This window comes from Caloenas nicobarica, chromosome 13, assembly GCF_036013445.1.
Source record: "Caloenas nicobarica isolate bCalNic1 chromosome 13, bCalNic1.hap1, whole genome shotgun sequence".
In the NCBI taxonomy this organism is placed as follows: domain Eukaryota; kingdom Metazoa; phylum Chordata; class Aves; order Columbiformes; family Columbidae; genus Caloenas; species Caloenas nicobarica.
In genome coordinates, this window is record NC_088257.1 from 16,884,077 (window position 1) to 16,907,852 (window position 23,776).

At 41.4% G+C, this 23,776-nt stretch overlaps 1 protein-coding gene across 4 annotated transcripts in view; it reads left to right on the forward strand.

Annotated features, from left to right (window-relative positions):
* SLIT3 (slit guidance ligand 3) overlaps positions 1-23,776 on the forward strand; it is a 499,513-nt gene that overhangs the window by 324,833 nt on the left and 150,904 nt on the right. For 3 of the 4 annotated variants that reach the window (XM_065643840.1, XM_065643839.1, XM_065643841.1), the window contains 2 exons: positions 11,409-11,480; positions 17,254-17,325. In XM_065643840.1, the coding sequence (XP_065499912.1) occupies positions 11,409-11,480; positions 17,254-17,325 (144 nt within the window). Of the gene's footprint in view, positions 1-1,188; positions 1,266-11,408; positions 11,481-17,253; positions 17,326-23,776 lie in introns of those variants that run through there. The other variant, XM_065643842.1, reaches the window with a different exon arrangement.

Genomic DNA, 23,776 nt, shown 5'->3' on the forward strand with positions numbered 1-23,776 from the left:
CCAAGTTAAACAGGGAACATAGTGTGAATGCAGAAGGCACTTGACCCTGGCGGGATATAGAGAGGGAAGGATGACCTGCAAACTAGTAGGAGACAAAGTCTCCAAAGGATCTGTTCTTCTGATCAGACTCGATCTCAGACTTGCAGCCAGTGCCTGTCATACCGAATGACAGCTCAGCCCATAAAGACGGCAAAGCCAGGACATAGTAGAGACCTGTTAAATGCGAAGCTACGGGCTGTGCCTGCGAGAGCCGCTGCCCCGCGGCTCGTGGGAGCGTGGAAGGGTGTTGTGAATAACACTCGTGCCACAGCACTCAGGCTGCGGTTTGGGCTGTGGTTGGCTCAGGACGTGGGGCTGGACGGATCTGAGCCCTGGCGCTGTCTGCCCTCTCTCAGTCATTAGCGTCTGGCTGGTTTTACGGCAGGGAAAGGACGGCTTTCCTGCACTTGCAGATGCGGGGCACTGGCAGGAATGGCATTGCTGTCCCTGGCTGTAGCGTTTCAAATGGTCTTTGCTTAAACACGCTGCCTGCCAGGTTCATTTGATGCCTCCCAGTACTGGAGAGTGATCAGTAACTCCCTGCTAATCTTTTCCCCACCTCACTGCACTTTTCCTCTGTCCTTTCTTCAGAATGAAGTTTTCATGCTGTTTGTCTACCTCAGACCGATCCACTTAATTTTTTTTTTATTTATTGCTGAGAACAAGGCTGCGTTTTAGGATATTACACGGAGTGTCAGGGACTGGAAGGGACCTCGAAAGCTCATCCAGCCCAATCCCCCCGCCGGAGCAGGAACACCCAGAGGAGGTTACACAGGAAGGTGTCCAGGCGGGTTGGAATGTCTGCAGAGAAGGAGACTCCACAACCTCCCTGGGCAGCCTGGGCCAGGCTCTGGCACCCTCACCGGGAAGAAGCTTCTTCTCACATTTAAGTGGAACCTCCTGTTTTCTGAACAGCTTTTGTCTGAGAGTTTTGTACACCTTGAAACGGTAGTGCAGGGACTATTGCTTCTGCCTTTTGTGTTCTGTAAAAGTTGGTGTCAGAGCATGCCGAGCAAAAGCAGGAACAGCCCCGCAAAGGCCAGCGCTCCTGCTGGTGTCTGGCCCTGAGCGCGTGGCAGAGGACAGACAGCGAGAGAATAAAGGCTGGCTGGGTCCAGTCCGGACACTGCTGGGAAAAGAAGGCTGAACTCAAGTGAGGAAACAACAAAACACGGGATGAGAAATACTGGGAACAAAGGAAATCAGGACAGGTTGATAAAAGTCCGGTGAGTCTGAGAAAGCGAGGCCTGAGGTTGCTGGTAGTGAGCCTGAGACGCCGGCTCTGCAAGGTGGGGATGCGGCAGGAGGACAGGACCGAAGAGTGAGCCAAGGAGTCCCTTCCCACCAGAAAACACATGCAACCTCCAGAGCCTTCCTGCCTGGTCACTGTGTGCTTGAGAAACCCAGCAACAACTTGTGCATCTTTGTCCCTGTGCACTAGTGACCGTCTATGCAGAGGTTTAACTGTTAGACTGCACAGGGATTTACTGCTTTAACTGCTGCTATTCCAGTTAGACTGCAGTGCAGGGAGCTGAGGGATATACTTTTGTTGCACATGAGTTTCCTTGTGACGGAATTAGTTATTTCAGCTTTTGTTTTCGAATCCACTAAATTAAAGATATTATTTTTTAAAAGTAAAAAAAAAAAAAAAATTAGGAAACGCCACAGTTAATGCTTGTAGCTGTAGTCTTCATTCAGTACTTTTGTGTATATCTGTTGTGTGCACTTTAATTACAGCGTAGTCTCATGTTGCTGTTAAAAGACTGGATTAGTTTATTGTTGTCTAGGAGTGCATTGGGGTTGTGTAGTGAGGGAGCCTGTGTGTATAGGATCTGTTTATTTGTTGCAGAAACAGGAAAATCCTAAAATGGGGACTGTGGGGAATATAACCTCATGAATGCTATTCAGAGAAGTGGATTGTATGTGTTCTTGCCAGTGGTTTTATTAATTGATTCTGGGCAAGTGACTTGCACAAACTTTTCGTGGGTGGTCACTGGTGATGTAATCCTCGTTTTCTGGCTGACTCAGCTGAGATATTCAGAAGTGCTGAGGACTCACAGCTGCAGCAAAAGGCAATAGGAGCTGTGCTTTGAACATGTGCTGTGCAACGCTAATTACTTTGAAAAGCCAAGTCCCAGTCATCTGCAGACTTAGAAATCAAACTCCACAATCTAAAGTATATCCTTACATCTTGAAACTGATCTTAGACTTCAAACCTGTGCTTTTTCATATCGAGCTTGCTTTATCGCTGTTATTTAACCTTTACAATACTCTCTGTCTGGTGAGATTAAGAGAAATATAATTGTATAAACCAAGAGCAATGCTGGATAGGATGCATCTAAGTCAGAAACGGGGACCATTTGTTCGAACGCTGATGTAATTGCTCCAGACAGAGTAAAGAGGCTGACAGGCCCTCGAGGAAAAGCTCTGCTTGGGCACCCGTGTCTGGTGAGACGATAAGCGCGGCTGCCCCCAGGCTGCAGAGCGCTCAGATAGGATGGCAGCCCTTCCACCAGCCTCTCGGGTCAGCTTAAGGTCAGTTTTGAGTCACTTGTTCTGTATTGGTTAGTTTGTCATTCTCATAGTTGATAGCTGAATTGGTGAGTGATACTATGGTGGGTATGAGCAGTGCTTGATTTTGGTGCATAATTTCTAATTTTAGGAAAAACACTAGGCTTTGAGCACTAGGAAAAATCTAAATGCGCTTAACTGTTGGTTTTCTCTTGGCTCTGTCAAAATGAACCTACTTTTCTGCAAGCGAATCACTTTGTAATGTAATGTTCCACTTATCCCACCTTTAATTAATGCTTCTCTGGCAAATTTAGTATTTAGAGCATTGCTGTCGCGAGGGTACCCCTGTGTTGGGCAGTGTTGCAGGCAGACCTGTAGATGGACAAGTTTGTTGCTATGGTTCCTTCAATAATTCTCTTGGGAAGAAATTCCCTTCTCTGTTCCTCAGTACCTGGAGGAGTGTGTATTGTAGGAGAGCTGGGACTTGAGTTGTGAACCTCGACGGAGCTTTTGTGATTTGAGGAAGGCGATCAACAAATTCTGGGCATTTAAATTACTGGGATATACAAAATAAATTTTCCACCAATGAAAAGAAAGTCAGAAAGCTATTATGAAAAGACTGAGCACTGGTAACTCTATTTATTGTAATGAAAATAATTCTTTCTTACATACATTTTAAATTAACTGCACCATAACACTTTCATGTATATTAACAATTGGCTTTGAAGTTCTCAGCCCCTTAAAAGCAAGCGTTTTTTGTTTTTTCAATAATATAAGTGTGTAGAAACTGTAAACTTTGGGAATAGAGGAATGACAGTTCTGCATTTGCCCGTGTTCTTTGTCCTAAAAGAAAATTATAATAATTTTCCCAGGCTTCCAGTAAATACTGTAGCTGAAGCCAGCACTGTATTTTTGAACACTGTAATAAATGTTCCATAATTGCCTCTGGTGGCAAGTTCTCTGGCTGGGGAATCAGGTTGGCTCCTGTAGTTAAATCATATAATATGATTTTCATTCACTGCTGTGAATTGCCTCTGGACAACTTCACATGTCAAATTTGACTACTATTTTCTGGATCTCACTAGGCAATTCTGTGTCGTTCATTCCTTGCATTCAATGTAAAGAAAGAGGGGTTTATTGTCAGGCCAAAAGTATGTAGAAAATATTGTATTCTGTGAGGGCAAGATGCAAAAATAATAAGGAAAAAATAAAGAAAATATTCTAGATTGAAAGTCAGTAGAGAAAGTATAAATATATGCAAAAATGTTAAGGGTGTTTTCTGCACTGAGACAGATTAAGGAAACAAGCAGTAACAGCTTTAAGATCAAGGCAGGATTTATTTCTTATATCTTTTATTTGTAAAATTAAGTGTAATGAATGTCATCTATAGGCATAAGAAGATGGTTTTATTTTGATAAATCTAGATTTCATATGCATGACAACTTTCATTTTAGCTGCATCATTTTTTACCTCCTTCTCTCCTTGTTGTAATTGTGGGATTTCTTTAAAAATGGCAACAGAATCTACGCGCAGGTGAATTTTACTCAGACAAGCTGTGTAGAAGTTAGTGACCTTACAAGGTTTGTAGGTTTAGGATTGCTGGGGTTTTTTTTGTTTGAGTTGTTTTGTTGGTGGTGGTTTTTAATCCAGAGAGATCACTTCAGTCCAGCAAGAACGTAAACTTAGCGCTATTAATAAAAATGAATGGTATGAACAAAAAGACATATCTTTTTTGTCTAATACAAATGTCACTCAAAGGCTTGTGTTTTGCCAAGCAAAATGAGGACATTTCAATGTATAATGAGTGTATACATCCTGAAAGCTGATTATGAAAGTTTAGAGTGAATCACAGAAAATAAAATAGGCAGCATAAATAATACTAATCAGATTTTTTACTGCAGGTTACACTACCTGTCTTTTGGCTTACATGTGTTCTTCTCTTTATTTTGCTAAAAAAAAAAAAAGGTAAAGAGCAAAGGATTTGAGGAATGTGCAAATGACAGAATATGTTTTGTTAACAAAATACAGATGACAGAACTTCAACTACCAGAAAGCTATTTAATTTTCCTACTTATTTCTTGTGTTTTACCTTTTCCTTGTCGGCATTTGCAAATGTGTGCTAAAAATAGACGCTGCAGGATGTGTGGAGCTCTTCACAATAGGTCGGATTATAGACTAAACAATTTTTTCCTTTCAGCTTATTGCTTCCATTTCCACTAACTCTAAAAATATATTTTTGTGGTACAACTTGACAAATATAGTGCAAAGCAACTTGAAATCCTCAGATCCTTGAGCTAGCTATTGCATTGTTAGAAAATGTTGAAAGTGATCTGGGCTGGGAGTTTCTTGAAGTAATTGGAGGTCAATAGAGGGTGGTCAGGACTGACCTACTAAAGTAATGATGAGATAGCAGTGTGTCTTCCTGGGACTCACCGGCACAAAAACTCTCAGAAAAGCAAACGTTATGAGTCTACTTGGTTAAAAACCATTCCTACTCGTTTACTTTTATGAAATGCAACCATAGGCCAACTGTTGTTTTCCGGTAGGCACTGGAGGAACTATGTGTCTCACAAGTGTAGACTTCAAGGTTCAGATTAAATAAATAAATAGATAAAGAAAGAACAAAATCCACCCCCCAAAGCCCAATCCAAAAAATAACAAGAAGTGCTCAGATGAGATATAAGGTTGAGCAGATGTTGCGTTGTCCAAGTGAGTGCGAGAATGAAGGAGGCTGGCAGGAGAACTGAGGATGAAGGGTGACGAGAAGGGCCGAAAGCAGCACCAGGAATGCGGAGTATCACAGCGGGAGATGGGGAAACCTCGAGGTTTGGTGGTATATTACTACATTCTGGCTATTTGTGTTGAAAGAGACGTTGATGCTGTGTCAAGAATTATTTTACAAAATACCGATCTAGAGATTTCTCTGGCGTCTTCCTGTTTGTCTTTGCCCCGTTCGGCGCAAAATGACCGCACCACGACAGAGCTGGTGGATCCATAACGTGACTGCCTTTACGAATCCCACATTTACCAGCAGGTACCCGACCAGTTGCGCAACTACGGACTTGTGTCAGCTTAAACTGAGCTCAGTGTGCTGTGTCGGGAGATCCAATCTCACTAGCGCTGTTTTGAGATGGACACCGTAGTATCAAGGAACATATCAAAACATCTGGTTTCTTTCTGAAATGTGTCTTTTGGTGAGCAGAACTATCTATGTGGCTGCCTAGGTAGATTTATGTTGAAAAGTTACTTCATTCTTGATAGGATTTTGTCTGTTGAAGATCTGCCCTTAGGTGAATAGTTAGGAAGCAATCCTTTTGGAAACTATAGCAGGAGCTCGACAGCTGGACCCTGAAAATCAGCTTCAACCATTGGAATATGAAGGGAAACTCTATTTGTCACCTTGTATTAATATAGGCGGACAGTCCACTGGCTCTCAGCTCTCCAGTTCCTAACGCAGACTCAATGAGAGGGATTTGTAATACATATTATTAATTTTATTTGGAAGTCATTCAGGTTCTGTGATGAAAGGCAGCAGTACAAGAGTCTTGGAGAAGCATATGTGTTTAGGGTTTTTATAGTGGTGGTAGAGTCTTTGGCTGAGGTAGAGATCGAAGGCTTTAACTGCCTGTTGAAACAAGCAGTAAGCATAGATATTTAAAACGCTGAATGTCTTCCCATCCCAAAGCACTTTGTTTTCTACCTGTCAGAGAACCGAGGGGTGAGAGAGCCACGAAAAGGCTGCTCCTCCGTAATGCAGGTCCACAAACCCTCTCTGAAGCAATGGAAATGCGGGTTTTTTGCATCGCCCAGTGCAGAGCAGTGCCCTGCGCAGCGCTGGGCTGGGAAGGGTGATGGCTTCTGCATTTTTCACTGCAGAATAAGCCGCAGGTTCTGACGGTGTAAGGATCCCTTTCTTCCCAGCAAGGGTGCCTCCTGTCCAGGGCTGTCTGTGGGTAGACACTTCAGTGCAGCTACCCCAGCCTCTTGTGGGTAGGAATAAAGCTCGTATTTCAAATGAAGAGGCAAGAATGGGGTCAGGACAGGAATCGGATCTAGCCCATATTTGTAGTAAGAAGACCAGACTTTAAGTGTGATTTAGTCCTCTTAAATACTGAAAACATATCTGTGGACTTTTCTTCATCAGGGTCCAAAATATACGATAAGATATAGAAGTCCAAAATATGAGATAAATGTAAGATAAGGGTCCAAGCAGCTTTTATAATCCAGTTGTTCTCACTCCCTGGCAAGGAGGAACAGTCTCTCTCGATTGTTACGTGCTTTAGAAGTTTTCTCCTTCCTAATATAAACAATTCTTCCCAGCCCTGGGCTTTCTCACTGTGGGGGACACACATGCTGCTTATTTCCCCCGAATAGCCCTTAACCAGCTCTCTGCAAACCCCTGCTTGCAGGGCAGGAGAAAAGCAAGGGCTTTACCCTTCCCAACACGTGCGTCCTGCCGCTCCAGGTTTGTGCCGCGTGCCGATCTGATATTTCTGTGTCTCGGAGATTGCTTTTGGTGATGGGCTGAGCGATGCGAGCCCAGAAGAGCCCTGGCGCGGGGGGCAGAGTGATGCGATGCAGAGCAGCCGGCTCATCCCCCCGCTTTCTCCCGCTCCCAGCAGCGAAGTTCACGACTGCCCGGTGCAGAGGGACGTTTCTGACAGAGCTCACGGCACTGTTAATAGAGCATGGCTGTCTCATTTGTAGGCTCTGCTCATCTGACAGCTAAGAATTATCAGGACTGATGCTTCACTCCCTCTCTCTTTTTCTCCGAGCTAGTGATTTGTCTATGTTATGGGTAGGTGAGCTTGACAAAACATTACACATTAGCAGCTGAGACGGTGTTTGAAACGGGAAAATTGCTAGCAGACTGCTCCATTAGAGACCCAAATAACAAATTCTTTCTTTCCCGCAATGAACGAGAGATAGTTAAGGCCCAAATTAATACGTCTGTCTCCCCCACTCTGCGGGGGGAATCACTCTTGAAGACAAACGGCTTCGTCACTCCCGAGAGCATGAGCTGGCTCTTGGAAAGCATCATCAGGCAGAGTTTTTTATCCTTTGTGTTTTGCCATCCTGGGGCTGAGCGGTTCAGACGCCAGATGAGGAGGTGATGAAAAGATTTGCACCTCAGTGAACTTTGAGATGGGTTAGAATGGGAATTTGAGTGCTTATTTTTTTACTCCGGCACAGTTTTTCATATTTAACTGCATAGTGTACCCCGTTTGTTTTATGTATTTACTTTTTGCTCCCATCGCTGCAAAGTCATTTAAAGAGAGAGGGAAGAAGGAGGATTTTATCCTGTCTAACATCATGTTAGCGCAAGAAAAATGCATCTGAGCATTAGAGAAGAGAAAGGAAATTGTTCCTGTCCTTCGATGCTCTTGTCAAAGACTCTAAAATAAAGCTTCAAGAGGCAGACAGAGCATCGCTGCGTGTCAGAAGCGGGAGATTCACTTCAGTTCGTCTGAGCGATACAGCTGGCAGCAGGTGACAGGGCACAGTGACGCGGGGAACCGAAAGGAGCGACCAAAGCCCCCGAGGGGTTTCAACATTTTTATCTTATTTGATCACTTTTGTGAATTCTACTCGTGGAGTCCTTTAAATAGATCTTATTATAAAATACCAGAGGAAAAACAAAGCAAGGAAAATGTTATGGAGTTGTAAGAAATCTTAAATGTGGGGGATAGTAGTTCAAACGATCAAAATTTTGCCTTTTAGGACTGTGTCTCTTGCGCAGAGTTCTCAAATGTATTGTGAAATTATTTTATATTAATTTCTGGTGACATGGGAAAAACATGAACTCGATGTTTCTTTGCACGAGCATAGGTAGTTTTATAGTGTATGACAGAACTTCATACTACCCTGTTTCCCTGAAAATAAGACCTACCCTGAAAATAAGCCCTAGCGTGATTTTTCAGGATTTTTGAGGATGCTCAAAATTTAAGCCCTACTCCAAAATTAAGCCCTAGTTACATTTCGTTAAAAAAGTAAAATGGTGTCCAGGCAGCTATACATGTAAAAAAGTAAGCATCTTTTGGAGCAAAAATTGTATAAGACCCTGTCTTATTTTCAGGGAAACAGGGTGTGCAGGGACAGACCGTGAAAAGTACAGTTTTCCAGAGGTCATGTTCTAGGCAGACAGGGTAATTTTCTCTGAAATACAGTGGGGCTGTAAAATTTTTATTAACTTTTCACTTTTTGGAGGAAAAAAATGACAACACTAAGTAAGAAAAACTCTGATTTTCAGTTTATTTGAAAGATGGCACCTCGAGCAACAGTTTCCCATTGTATCATGAATAACACTGGTTTATAATTAAGCCTTCATCACCTTGAAATTGCCAACAGTCCTTCTGGCAAAACTTAGTGTTTCCTAGAGAATTTTAATCCTGCACTGTCCTTCACCTGTCATTTATGAGCTCAAATGAGGTGAAAGCGGAACGTACTAATACAAATAACTTGTTTTCTACTATTTTAGTTGTGGAACTGTGTTGGGTTTTTCACCCTATGCCTGCCAATCTATAACGTGCATTTATGAAAAAATAAACGGGAATCAGATTAATACTTCATACTTTTAAAATATACGCTTGTTTAACGCTGTACTTTATTTAATGCTCCAAGCTCACGTGCGTTCTGTGCCCAAGTCGGAATCCACCTGCAGACAGGTGAGAGCACGCGGTGCTGCTGGTCCCTTCTCTGGCAGCATCCGCGAATCACAGTGCGCTAAATGTAATGTGTCATGTGTAGTCTTTAGTTCTTCAGTTACAGAGAGCTTCATACAATTAAAAAAAGTAAGGTGCTACGGTGAAGGTACAGCAGCAGATGAGAACAGCCTTGTTCATCTATTTCTATACAGGCAAATTTTGTAGGAAAGGGTGAAGAATTCAATACTGCTTCTTTTCTGTGTTCCTTTCCACCTTTTCTATAAATTTATTTTTTTCTTATTAATCAGTATCTTGGCTTTTTGCCCCTTGGGGGCAATATTTCTGTGTATATCTTGACCCCGAGTCACTAAAATTGCCTTGGAATTTGAATTTGTTGTAACAAGGGGCTGCATTTCCCTCCTTCACTATATCTGAGTTTCCCTGTAAGGACTGCGATGCTGCCCCGATGTGCAGCGTGTCTGAACCCCCAATTTCCATCCCCAAAGCAAAGGAATTGGATGGGCTCGGTCCTCTTTTGTTCCTAGAAGTGTCTGCATGGAAATACTCGGAGGAGTTACACACCAAGCTGGCAAGCTGACAAAAGCCTTTCTGGGAAGAGTATGTGTGCTGCTAATTCTGGTGACAAACACCCAACAATAGTAGCGTGCCGAAGCTTCCAGCAATTTGCATTTCACTGCGGACTTGCCAGAAACGAAGCACGTTATATTTAGACCAACTGGAAGGGAAATCTCAGACATTCAAATCGCAGAACAAGGGACAGAATTAACTCTGATCGCAGCCTTTAAAGGAGGCTGCAGGAAGAAGAGGGTGCACGCATGTGGACTGTGCAAGTATCACAATATTAACGACTTAACCAGCTTCATAGACTATAACTGAGCTGGCAAATACCTTATTTTCAAGGAGATTTTTCTTCTGGCTATTGAAAGCACAGATCAACAGAAGGATGTGCTTTGCAATAGAGGGCTGATGGGCCCTACACATTTTCTCTCTGTTATTCCCAAGTCCTTTAAAAAACAAGATTTACTTCTCCCTGCACCTCATTTTATCTCCATTCCTGATTTTAAATTTTTTTCTCTCCTCTGCATTGCTGCAGCAGTTCTAAATGGCTAGAGTGATTCATTCCATCGTTCCAGTATGGGTTTTTATTTTAGTTCTAAACCATTTCCAACCACAGATTTTTTTTGCTATTGAAACAGTTTCTTTTTAGTACATTTTTTGGAAAAAATACACAACGTTTGAGTAATAAGTATGAGCTAGTTAAAATCAAGTTTTACTTTCAGTTCCAACTCTGTAGAATTTCAGCTGCTGTGATCATTTGAATTTTTTGCTTGGGGTCCACTTTTATATTTCTAATTGAGTTGAATATTTCAGGTTCATCTGAGGAGAAGACAGTCCTGGCAGGAATCTGGGGAACTTGCCGACAAAGACTTGAAAATACTTATGGGAAGGAACAGAAATTAATCTTAGTGGTTATTGTATGCGGTGTCTTAAAGCTGCGTCCATTTTATGTTAGTGATACATACGTTTACGATACTTCATAAAGAATGCTTCTTTCAAACCGGATCTCAGAAATTAAAACAACAGCATTTTCATGCAGTCTGGACCATATTTTAGAACACTTTCAGTATTTGGTAGTTAAAATGGGAAGATACAGTCCTTTTTTACTCTGCTTTAACACAGACTCCTTCCCCTCACCTTAAAAATCTGGATTCATATTGCAGTGAATTCCAGTTTGTTGTTCAGCATGTTCCTCCAGATTGTTTCTCCTCAGTCACTCTGATATTATTATTCATCTGCTTATTAAGCTGTCACAACATAGCATAGCTTTTAATTTAGATAGCTACGTTCCACTTACAACAGCTAGCCAAGGAAAGCATCTGTATTTTCTACCTTCGATTAAGTAGTCATAAAATACACTTAATATTTTTAAGTAATTCTATGAGCTTTAAAGGTGCAATTTCTATAGTCTGTGCCTTTGTTTTTCTTTACAGATTTAGTGTAATCAGTGAGATTATTTTCTAAGTTATTTTCTCAGTATTTTCTCTACTTAGTGGCTTTCAAAAGAAAAATCTGTTTTGCATAAAAACTCTATAAAATTGTTTCATATTTATATAAAAATTTATTATCATGTTTAATGTTATTCCTGTCCTGTAATTGTGTAGTTAACATGTATATTACTTTGTTTGTTTTCAGACGTTTGGAACAAAACCTCATCAAAATCATTCCCCCTGGAGCTTTTACTCAGTACAAGAAGCTTAAGAGAATGTAAGTTTTAATAAGACCAACATGCAAGAGCAATCGTGAATCTTCTAGCTTCAAGTATGGCATCTTTATTTTAGAAACATATTGGCAATTTCTATGTTGAAATCACTGGGGATTGCTCAAATAATCTCTTCAAAGTGTAAGCAACAATGGAATTTTTTTCAGGATGATTAACAGTGCATGAAATCCTTAATAATGCTTAATTTCACTTCCTATTATAAACGATGTGAGCTAATTAGTTGTTAGTCTGTTCAAGCTTCAAATCTGCTTCCTCAGAAAAGATTTTAAGTTCTATGGCGTGTTTGTGTTTTCTTTTTTCATTCATTCTGGTAAATGTTTGCACTACTTCAGTTCACAGTAGTTGACCCCAGTTATAGCAGGAACGCATGTTCTCGCTGAGTCGTTAGGGTTTTTTTGTAGCGCGCTCAATGTCCCGATATTGAAATGGTTTGACTCTTTACAAGAAAACAAAGAAACCTGCTGGAGCTTGTTTTCTGGCTTTCTCAATCACCAGTAGATACCCAGACAATGATTTTCTTATTAGCTCTTGCGTTTTCTCTTCGGATTTTAAAAAAAAAAAAAAATCCTGATGTGTAGCAGTGTTGTCATGCAGATAACCTGTGCACTCCACTTTGTCAGTCTTTCTTTTTATTTTTAAGTGGCGTATAGAGATGCTGTGACAGAAGTACAGCCATACGGACAATGGTAAACCAGGTTGCTCCTGCTTCACCATAATGTCAAGGTGTTGATGGGTGCGCCTGTAGCTTCCAGGAGTCATTCCGGCTTTGTAGCTCAGTGCTAACACTGCTAAAAAGGCGCCTTTCCAGTTTTCTGACGTGAACAATACTTACTGGAATTAAGACAGTGTCAGCTAATTTAGCTGAAGACGCTGGATTCTCAGATAGCTTGGAAAGTGAAATGAGCTTGTGCTGTGCCTTTGGCTTTCAGGGTGAAATTACCGTGTTTGCCAGTCCAAATTTATCAAGTTCCTCGAGCCGAAGAGCTGTAAATACGGATCTTAATATTTAACAGGCCAAATCATCAATCTCATAGAGTCTCTCTTCTTCTGTCTCACTTTGAATATAGCTGTATGTATTTTTAAAGAAGTACTGTATTGGATAGCAAGACGGTAATTTCAGTGAAAAATGATGGATCCTTTTTCAGTGACCTAACTTGTAACTTTTTCATTATTAAAGTCACTACTTAGCTCTTTCTGAGGTGTGACTAATTTTAGATTTTGGCAATGTTTTAATGTCCTTTCATTTTTCATGATTGCTGAACTGTAGTTTTATGGGAGTTGACCAAAAAATGTTCTTTAACTTGACTAGCTGCTCAACCAACGTGGCACTTACTATTATTAGTTAAATAATAAGTTATTGTGCCACATCTGTATCAAAGCTCCGTTAATGTGACAGCATTTTGTGGAAGAGCTTGGGATAGACAGCAGGGCAATAGAATGTCCCGTAACAAATATGATGTTTTGCCATTTGGTTATTGCACTGTCTCCTTTTTAAAGTTATATTCTTGCTGGACTGTGAGGCTCTAAATTGGGCATCACTGTTGTTACGTAAAGTTTAACTGAGGATTTTTGTTCCGCTGTCTGAAGAGATTATTAGCATCATCTTTTTAGTGTGCAAGATTCCAAGTACTGTTAACACAAAAATATACTTTGGTCAAAAGACTACCTCTTAAAACAAAAGAATTATCCGTCCTTTTCCTTATAGACGAAAGACATGTTCGAAAATACAGAAGTTGTCGGCCTTTCTTAATTTGTGTCACTTTAATGAGCAGTGCAATAGCGTGAAGATGGTTGATTTAATTGATGCCTTACACACGGTACAAATGAAGAGCATCGGTAGTAGTAGTATTAGTGCTAACTGTTACTTATAATAATATTTTTGTATAATTCAGAGGATAGCATTTGCATAACATTGTGAATTGTATTTTGCTCCTGATGAATAAATATGCAAGAACGTTAGGAACAATAGCCTGCTCACTTGCAACACTCCCAGTATTTTGATTGTTTACTGAATACTTCCTACAAGATTATGCAGTTTCCTTTCCTTAAATAATTGGATAACTGAGATTAATTTTTAGGTATGAGCCGGTTGTCCAAGATAATCTTATATGACTTGATACTAGTAGGTGAAGATGATAGCAGATGTATGTGTATCAATTGAAGTGTCATATTTGCACCGAGCTGAAGTTTGCTGTTCAGAATGTCTCTTCAATAGCGTCCAGGATGAGAGAGTTGCTTTGGTGATTGAGTTATAGTGAAGGAGCTGCAATCTTTGGTGTCTTGGACTTCATCATAATTGCCCGCATCTTCTCACACAATTAATTACATGAAGCTGTCTCAGAAGGAAGACTTGGCACCTGTAGGATTCAAATATGCAGTGGCATTGTATAATTTAGGATGACGGTTCCCCTGATTTGGGGGTGAATGTAACAGGTCGTAGCTCTGTGCTTAATTATTCAAGGGCATTAGAAGAGATTTGAGGAGTTTGAAGGGGACATCATCCCATCTCCCGAGACAGAAGTTGTTGTCATTATTGCATGAAGTATCCAAGCCCAGACATCCCATTTTGAATTCATTTACAAAGCAGTTGTGCTTGTGCCGTGGTTTTGTAACTTCCAGAGTACGAGTTCCAAAGTTTCTGGCATTATCTCCCCTATTTTGTCTTTGCTTTCCTGAAGCTTTTAACTAACAAGTTTGCAGCACAAGACTGCTTTGAAAGACGGGGTTGGACCTCTCTAGATCTGGTGCTCGTAGTGCCATTTCATGTTGTCAATTTTACCATGTATTAGCAGAAAACATGTTGGGATTTCATAGTCTTCCCAATGGCTCTGTAGCATTGCTGCTTTTGTTGAGCTGCTTCTCAAAACTAAACCATATATGACATGGATTTTTGCTGAGTACTCTTGTCAAATGAGTACAGTCTATTTTACGTGTTAGAGATAATCAAGTAATCTGTTCCTAATAATGTTAGTTGACAAAGAGAATATTCATCCAATGCTATTAATAGTTTTGCATTTGGCTGCGTCTAAAAATAAATCTGTTTTGTTTCAAAACCTTTTACAGTAAAGACATTTAAGCCATACAGGCATATGTTATACAGTGACTCACAGGGTATCCTGGCTCCCCTGGTGCAAAGTCAAAACCAATTTCTGTCCCGAACTGGTCGCTGAGCACAGCCGCTCCCCATGGTGTGTTCAACAGCCCTTCCAAAGAAGATTTGTACCGTGCTGTCAGAGGTGCAGGGAGACAAGCATGAGGTGACTAATGTATTCCCTGCCTGGGTGGAATCCTGATAAGTTTATTACATTTCCAGCTAAAGAACTACATATCCACTGAGTGATTCAGAGATACCCTAAACTATGAGAATGAGCCTTACTTAGTTGTGCAGGTTAGAAAAATCCATATCTCTCTGTCTTGGTGTAAATCAAGCACAGAATAGGATGATCTTACCAAAGCAGACCAAAGGAAGGGAACAAAGTACAAGGGCATAATTGAATCTTTGCCTCAGTCAGTCAGAAGGAGATGGAGCCTCTTTATCCAACAGCAGTGGAGCTTGGGCCCTAATGGAAAGGAAATAATGTGTCTAATTTTCATCTAATGCTGATTGTAGTGGATCTGCATGAAGTGAATGAGTGTCATCACCCAGCATGGCATTTATGCACGTTCAGGCACCATTAGTTATATGCTCATTAGCATCCAGACATGGGGAGAGAGAAAGAGAGGAAATGTTGAAATGTAGCAAATCAATAAAATAGTGCTGAAATACTTGTTTCAAAACCAAGATGTCCCTTTTCAGATGCTTGTCATTGTTCAGCAAACTCATGATTTCGTGGCACTGTAATAAGTTTTAGTATGTTCCTCAATGAATAGATAGCACAGAGTGACATCAGACTTCTGCTTACATAAGGATTACTAGATAAAAAGCAGCAAATGCCACCAGGCACTCTAAACAAGTTTCACAAAAAGCTGTATAAAAATAAATACTTTCGCTGTCACAACTTTGGCTGTTCTGAGTTGAGCCGAAGAACTGGAAACCTTCACCGAATGCTGTCCTCGTAGGCAGGATGTTGTAACGGAAAACATCAGTAGGTTGCAGAGCAACTCTTTCATAACCTTATAAAAGAACCAAAGAAAACCCCACTTTTTGTGGCTAGTTTTGAAAACAGTTCGAGGACTTTGTTAAAATTTTAACCGACAGACTTTGTAGCTTGAAACAGGTATAGGATGGAAAAGGTTTGTACTTTCTTAAAGAATTTCTTTTTCAAGTGATGTTTGTTTGGAGTCCGACTGGGTTCCGTAGCATGTGCGCAAGTGGAAATAACAGTGAAGATGTACATGAAATACTGTATTACTCTACCTTCAGCTATCAGTGGGAAGATTTGATACTACTGACACAAGCTGATACCAACTGTCAGTGAATGCAGCGAGGTGGCTGAAATGTCTGCCTGTAGCTAAGCACCTGGTTGAACCGATTGACAGAAACATTGGTTTGCAGTGACAGTCGTGATAAGGCACCCAGTTCTGAGCATCTGGGTCCCAAGTGTAGGAAATTTGACTCCATGTATGAAGAAACAGTGACATAATCTGTATTTATATTTGTGTACTTGGTTGTGATTAAAACTGAGGGTTGTTTTCCAAACCAGGAGCACAGTTTCTCTTGAAAATGACTGCAGGCTGGAACTGAATTTCACCCGCATCATAGCTGAAAGGGTGGAATCTCGCCGGGGCTCCCTGGCCGGGTCTGCAAGGCGCTGGGCGCTCCCGGCAGTGCTGCTGCCTCCGGAGGTCCACCGTTTCCATCCAGATGCTCGAAGGCTTTCCCTAGTGTCTGAAAGCTCTGGGCAGAGCTGCCAGTGCTGTGCCCGCCCTTCTCTCACCTGCCTCGCCAGGTGAAGGTCGTGGGAGAATTTTGCACCGCTTGTTTTGTCTAGAAAGACCAAACGTCCCTGGTACGGTGCCAAACTCCTCAGTGACGCCGGTGCCCGCTTTGGCATCAGGGGCTGCGTGGTCTGTTTCCCATCCCCTTTCCCATTGGTATTAAACAGAGGTGGTGTGGGAAAAGTCCTGCCTCACAAGAATCTTGTCATCTCACTTACCACAAGGCTTCTTCTCTTAGACAAATACAGCATTGCTGCCTCAGAAGCCGTTTCCCTCGCGCCTACACCAGGCTGACTCCATTAATCCCATCATCTTCCCGAATGCATGTCCTGCCAGCACTTTCCAGCTACCTCAGAACCTCCCTTCACATTATCTATAACTTCACTGATAATCAAAATATGGTCTTCTGTACCGTTACAAAGTTAGCCTTCCATGCCTGCCTTTCGACATTCAGACAAACTCTTTGTCACAGGCTGCTCCTTATGCTTGAGGGCCACCCCTTAGAGTCACAGTGCAATCTCATTTATTAGTAGTTCCTAAGAAGGTTTACCAACTGTTTTTATTCAACGGGCGACCTCGCTGTTGTTCTTCAAAGGTCTTTGTAAAACTCTTTGCTTCAATGTCCGTAAAATGAAAGACCGTATTAACAGGGGAGCTGCCGATTTGTTGAGGCTATGGCCTGTTGTACTGGCTGATGTTTTCTGATCATTCCTGGAATTTGCCTGTGTCCTTACATAGCTCATTATGTCTCTGAGGTAACGTGATCTTCTAGTTCTGTTTTTGTATCAAATGCATTCTTCCAATAAAATACAGCAATAATATTTTCCTCAAATTCCTGTTTACAAATGTTTTTTTTTTAATCCTGCCTTCTCTTTGCAGAGACATCAGCAAGAATCAGATTTCTGACATTGCACCTGATGCGTTCAAAGGCCTGAAATCTCTCATTTCGTTGTAAGTAGAAAACAGAACCAAATGGGCATTTGGGGACAGCTTGGATGTCAGAGAAATAAAAATGATAATGTGCTGTCCGGGAGGGGAGAACCATGTTTCTCTGTGCAATTGCCAGCTTGTGTGAAGCATCTGATGTTTAGTAAATGAAAAATTGGTCATGAAGGCTAGAAGGAGGAACGTGTCTCCAGTAAGTTCTTTTATAGATCAACGCCCCCACGATTACTGACTTGGTCTCTTCTTCAAATCAGTGCATTTGTTGATCTGCTGTACATGTGCACCTGCAGGCTAAGCCATGCCACCAGCCCATCACAGCACACAAAAACCTCGTCATAACTCAGACACAGTTTTGGTGGAGTTAATCAGGGAGGAGTCAGGGGAAATACTTCCACACCCAATTTTTCTTCTGTATTAAGGAACTGAGATTGCGCTCTCTTGTCAGTTATTTGGTTTATTTGTTTTCTGTTTTGTTGTGTTGGTTGGGTTTTGTCATTGTTTTTGCTTGTTTGTTTTCCAAACTAGTTAGAGAAGAACCTCAGTTCTTAAGAAAATGTTTATATTTCTTAACTGTCATTACTACTTTATTAATCTGAAAGGGGACTAAAATACGACTTCATACAGAAGAAAAAAGGAAGGCGGATCTCTTGGCAACCGTTTGTTTCTCTTTATAGAACACAGAAACTGTTTTACCACCAAGTTGAATTTAAATGCAGCTGTATTTCAACCTGGCTACTCAGAGCACTGTTAAAACAGTGGAGCTTTTAATGGGTAAAAAGAGCAATAGAAGGTCAAAAGCTGCATGTGGAGAACGAACTAGGCTAGGGTATTAGAAAGAGCCCCAGGCTGAGATAGGAGGGTAAGTTCAACTGGAATATTACTTGTGTAATTACATTTATCTTATTAATATTCACATAGCATGGTTTGATTTTTTAAGAGTATAGTTCATTTCTAAAAGCTGCCATGATTTTATTCTCTGAATACTGGATAATTCTAACAATCTATATAACTTGTCTAGTGCTAATATTAGAAGGTTACTCAGTACTGAACTTATATGTTGCAGAAAACTTCTGAGCCAGAATGCAGAAGGATGGGCCTTTTTTTTGGGCCCTGAATCCTGCTGGAAGATGGCCAGAAATATATATTAAGTGTTGCTAGCTCTCGTTGAATAGTTAGGGGGGTGTTATTCAACATGCTGTCGAAGTGGCCAAATCCCTCGATGCTGTCTGGAAACGATTCAGCAAGAAAGGGAATGACATTTACTGAACACTACAGTTCTGGCTTGGTCTGAACCTACTGCTGATGCTGCAATGCTGCATCTTTCTGGGCTTGGCAAACCTCCTGGCTAGGAGCAAGCTGGACCGGCAAGACACTTCTACTGGGGTTGACTTCCCAACTCAGAAGTTATTCGGCTTTAGCTGCAGCTAATTCAGATACCCCCAGGTGGCCCCAGGAGTGGGACACAACACGTCAGAGCGGACAGAGAGGAAACGAGAATATAAACTGGGCAGGGATTTACAGTGTTTTGACTTGCACACAGAAGCAAGTGAAATGATTCTGTATTCTCTGCCCAGTCATCCAAAACGATATTTTAGTAAATGATGTTTAAATATGTTTATGTCCAAGCGGGTAAAATATTGCTTAAGTTTACACCAGGGGGTTACAAGGGGAAGAGAGAGGGGGGAGAGCCGAGATGCAGCACAGAAAGGGCTGTAGTAAGGGAGCTGCCTCTCAGCAGCCTCTCCTTTGTTCAGGTTTGTTTCTGCCTCAGTTTCCTTCTACTGCAGCTGCACAAAGCTGTTGTGACGCACAGTCTCTTTCTTCTCTCTTTGGCAGTTTCTGGGACAGTATTGACTCCAGCCTTGAAATCGTCAGCCTCTTTCTCTAGGTTCAGTTGTCCGTTGTGCTCACTGTTGGCTTTTACTTTCTTTTGCAAAGTTTTACTCTTGTTGTTTGTTGCAGGTAGGTCTTAGAAATGTTTTTGCTGTGGCTGATAGGCAGGAGTTGGTTTGCTGATCTTCCATGACCCGTCCCCCAGACCTCTGGCAGGTTCTTCCCTGCTGGGCACTTCTGTAGTTGTTCCGCTTTCTGAGCCCTAGATATCTTTATGGAGCAAGACTATCTGCTGTTCTACAGAACCTGGGTTTCGCTGAAGGAATCTCCCCCAGGTTTCTGATTCTGAGAAGCAGAGGATCCTCTTTTGCCTGATCTCTGCTATAGCTGCCAGTCCAGTTCTGTCAGCCGCAGAAAGACCTGTGAGTGCAAGAGAAGACGACTCCCAGTGAAACTGCCAAAGAGGAAAGAACAGGGATGTAGAAATGAGGTATTAATAACACAGTTTGCTTACTAGTGTTTTCTCTTTGAAGCAGCTCAGTGTTTTTGGTGCCTGAGGCCCCAGTAACTTTAGTCAGCTGTGTGCCCTGAAGGAAGGCTGCTCTGCATACGAGGCTTCAGCTCAGCTAAGAGGAACTTTTATTTTTCGTACATGTAAGTCAAATGTGATTAGCGGCACGCATTTTAATGAGACACCCTTGAGGCTTAATCTGTGCACAGAGCAGCTGGACTTCTCAGCTAGCTGAGTTAAAACAAGAATAGAGGGGGAAATATTAATGCACAAAAATGAAAGTGAGCAACTTCGTTTCCATTAAAAATGAAGTACTGCTGAACTGCCTAAAATCCTTGCTTTTTCCCCCCGCTTCGTTATTCCCATTTTCTGCTCCTCCCTTTCCTCCTGTTAGCATGCAATTGCAGTGCTCCCTGTGGGTCCTGGAGAGGGAAAGTGCTTCTCTGGAAGATGGCCAACATTGTTAGTGGAGCTGGCTAATGGAGCCCTAGATATAGTGGGTTGCTACTCTACTTGCTTTTGAAGTTAACTTTGGCCAGTGTTTCCAGGCAGAACTGTTTCTCAGAGTGCTCTGCCTATTGTACCTATCTAGAGAGGGAAGAAAAAATGGGGCTTTGAAGTTTTCAGAACACAGGAGTGTTTATTACAGGAGCAGTTTTCCCTAAAATGCATAAACCTTAAATCTTTTAAAAGTGCTAAGTGATCCATATGCTAGCAGGTCATATGTTCTTATTTTAAATCTATATATTTTCTATAACAAGAAATCCACCTATGGGAGTCAAAAGGGTCACAAAATCTTAACGCTTTAAATAAGCTGTTTCTATCTTAGGTTTTTTTCTGCATTTAGCAAAAGAAAAGCAAGTTTGTTCTTGTAAGGACTCAAGACTTCTCCTTTCCCCACACACAGGAGAAAAAAATAATGCTTACTCCATGCCCATTTTTCAGTGGGATTTTGTTCCCTAGTCATGTCGTGACTGTGGGGAGCTCCATTAGAAATATTTGGGCGTATGCATAACTGGGTTTTTTTCCTGGTTGTGACAACAGTTAAGGCACCAGAATCATTGTTCTTCAGTGACATTTTATTCTTCTTGCCAGAGTTTTCTGGCTTTTCCTGTTGCCCTTGCTGCGTCCCACGCAGGTGGCACTGTGAGTCCTGGTTAGCTCCAAGCCTGGATGTTCTCTGGATTTAATTCTGTTACAGTGTCTGAAATTCTTTTTCAATATTTAGGGACTCGGGCTTAGATCCTTAGCATATTTTTGGTATGAACCAAACTTCAAACCTGTTAATGGGCAAAACTGCAGATACAGTAAGATCTAGCCTCTGGTTTTGAGAAAACAGAGTTGTGGAGAGCTTGCGATAAGGCCGTCGTGGAGAATGGAGGGCGTTGTGGATCAGGGCATGTGAAAAAGAGTCTTTAGTCTTAAAGATGCTACTGTGGGATTTGGGCAGAACTTAACATCGCCTAATTTCAGTGATAGCTGTTGGACAAATAAACTGCTTTTCTATACCAAAGCCTCCCCTCTTGAAAAGGTGGAAGCATTTCTCTGTCTCGAAGAGACGCTACAAGGATGCATGCGTTGAAGTCTGTGAGATGTAGTGATACTGCGATTACTTGGAACCATATGAAATATCCAAGATGAGGAAAAAAAAAAAATAACTGGAATGGTTTGAATCTAAAAAACCACTAAGCGGCACAGATGTGAGCTGTGGTGATTTAGCCAGCGCTTTTGTGTTGGAGGGATTAGTCTTGCCACCCAATACTTGTTTCCACACAAACATTAGAACAAGTAGTGCCCTTGCATTGAGAAGTGTGGCAAATTTGTTGATTGACAAAGAATGTGTTATCTTAATTTTAGGCAAAATTTTAAGAGATGCCTCGTCTGTAGTATATTGTACTTGTGTTACATAGTTAGAGTTGCACTTTTCTGGCGTTGGAGCAGTTAATAACTCAGCGCAGAACACGGGGGCTAAGTTGTGAATAGTTTCATGTTTCCAGATTGCTGCATGCACTTTCTGAAGTAAATTAATTTTTCATTTAATCAACTCAAAAAATCCATCTAATATCAGTGAAAGGGTTGTATCAACATTTGGTTATTGTTAATAGTATCAAAGATACGTTTTATCCTTGGGGTCGGTAAACTTCCTACAAATGTAGGTTTGGAAGGCCTTATCCAGACTGTCTGGGGACGTTTTATGAGATCTGACAAAATGGTCTAAGCCTTCAGTGTGTTAAACCGAATGAATGCATTTTAGACCACTGCAGCAGGAGAATTCCTTTGCTTTTGTTCGCACACTGAACTCAGCTAGTGAACGATTTAAAAGCTTAGATCAGCCTGGGCAGAAAGACAAGAGACAGTTTGATTTTGACAACAGCAGTCCCATTTAGACCATCATCTCCTGGATGATGATGTATGTAGTGTCATTCATGGTGATTTGAAATCTGCAATAAAACATTGTCTATTGCAATAACCGCCAAACTTATTTTAAGGTAACGAATTGCTTTGGATAGTTTTATTGTGATTTATTTAGCCAAACTCGTTCTCAAGAAATATGAAATAGTGCAGGGAAAAAAATTACATGTCTAAGTTTCTTTCAGATATTAGAAATTTATTGCTGTTTTTACTCCTATCAATTCCTCCTCTTTTGAAAACTTGAATTCTTATTGAGCCTGTGCCATTGTACGTAGCTTGGGAAATATAATTCTTCCTAGCAAGAATTTTTTCACAGTCTAAAGAAAAGTTAAAAGCATTCTGAGGACTGAAAAAGACATTGCATAAAGTCAGAATTTGACACTTCTGTAAGAATGTTTCAGCCCAGCCAAAATAAAGGAACACTTAGCTGGAAACCATATGGTCTAGAGTAAGGGATTCTGTGCTAGGCTTTCATACCCCCAAAAAGTTCTGTGTCACCTTCCGGGGAAAAATCTCTTAATGAAGCAGCTAAATTGCAACTACATTTGCAAGGAAGAAACTGTAAAATAAAGACAACACAGCAATTCTTGTTTCACATCCTTAGAAGGTGGTATGCTAAGCTTCAGTGCATGTGTCGGTAAAGTCTTTGCAAATTCCTTCTTTTTAAAATTGTTCAAGAGATCAGAATGTCTACAGACTGTGAAGAACCCGTGAGACTTGTGGGTTTCCAGGCCCTGCCGCTGAAGATTTGTTAGATGCTGAATTACATTCTCACCCAAGATAAGATGCTTGTTGCTATGTGGGCTTCCAGTGCTTTCTTTGTCTGGTATGTCCCAGGTTTTTAGATGAATCTATGCAGTGGCTATTTTCACCATTTAGTCTTTATTTGTAACTGCTTACTACTTCAGTTGGATTAATCTGCAAAACTTGAAGGATAGTAGTAACAATTAATTGTTTGACTGGAAATGTAATATTTGTGTCTTGGAATAGATACATTTTGGGGGGAATATTAAATTATGATGCCAGAATCAGGCTGAAGAAGAATAACACCTCATTATGACTTAAATATTTGTATAATTTCTTATTGCAGATCCAAAATAACTCTTGAGCTGAATGGGGTGCTTCTTCCTGGGTTCTCCTCCAATGCTTACAGTGCAGCCAGGGGTCTGTGCTTTATGTTTTTTGCCCTTCCCATTCTTTGGAAGGTTGATGGCAGCCTGAAAACTGCTGCGAGTTGTGAGTCAGTCTGCCAAGTCGTTCTGAAGAACTGCAGCTGGTGGTTTGTGGCCATGCTGGAGGCGTTTAGCTGTGAAGTGGCAAAGCCGATGGCTCAACGTGCCGCTAGGAACGGAACCGGCTGGTGTCAGAAACCCACCGGCAAAAATATGGGAGAAGTTGGCTTGGGTTAAAAATACAGCGGATGATTCTTCATAGGATCATTTTGGTTGGAAAACACCTTTAAGATCATCGAGTCCAGCTGTTAACCCAGCACTGTCAATTCCACCTCTAAACCGTGTCCCTAACTTGACGCTGGTCATTTTGGTGTCAGACGTACCCGCCTTGTGGAAAAGAATAAAACTCATGCACTGGCAAGTCTGATGTGTTTGCACATCTTTGACTGTTTTCTCCATTCAGGCTGGTTTCCATCTTTGTCAAAGAGACTCCCATGTGTGGTGATAAGATAAAGAAAGGAGCAGCAAC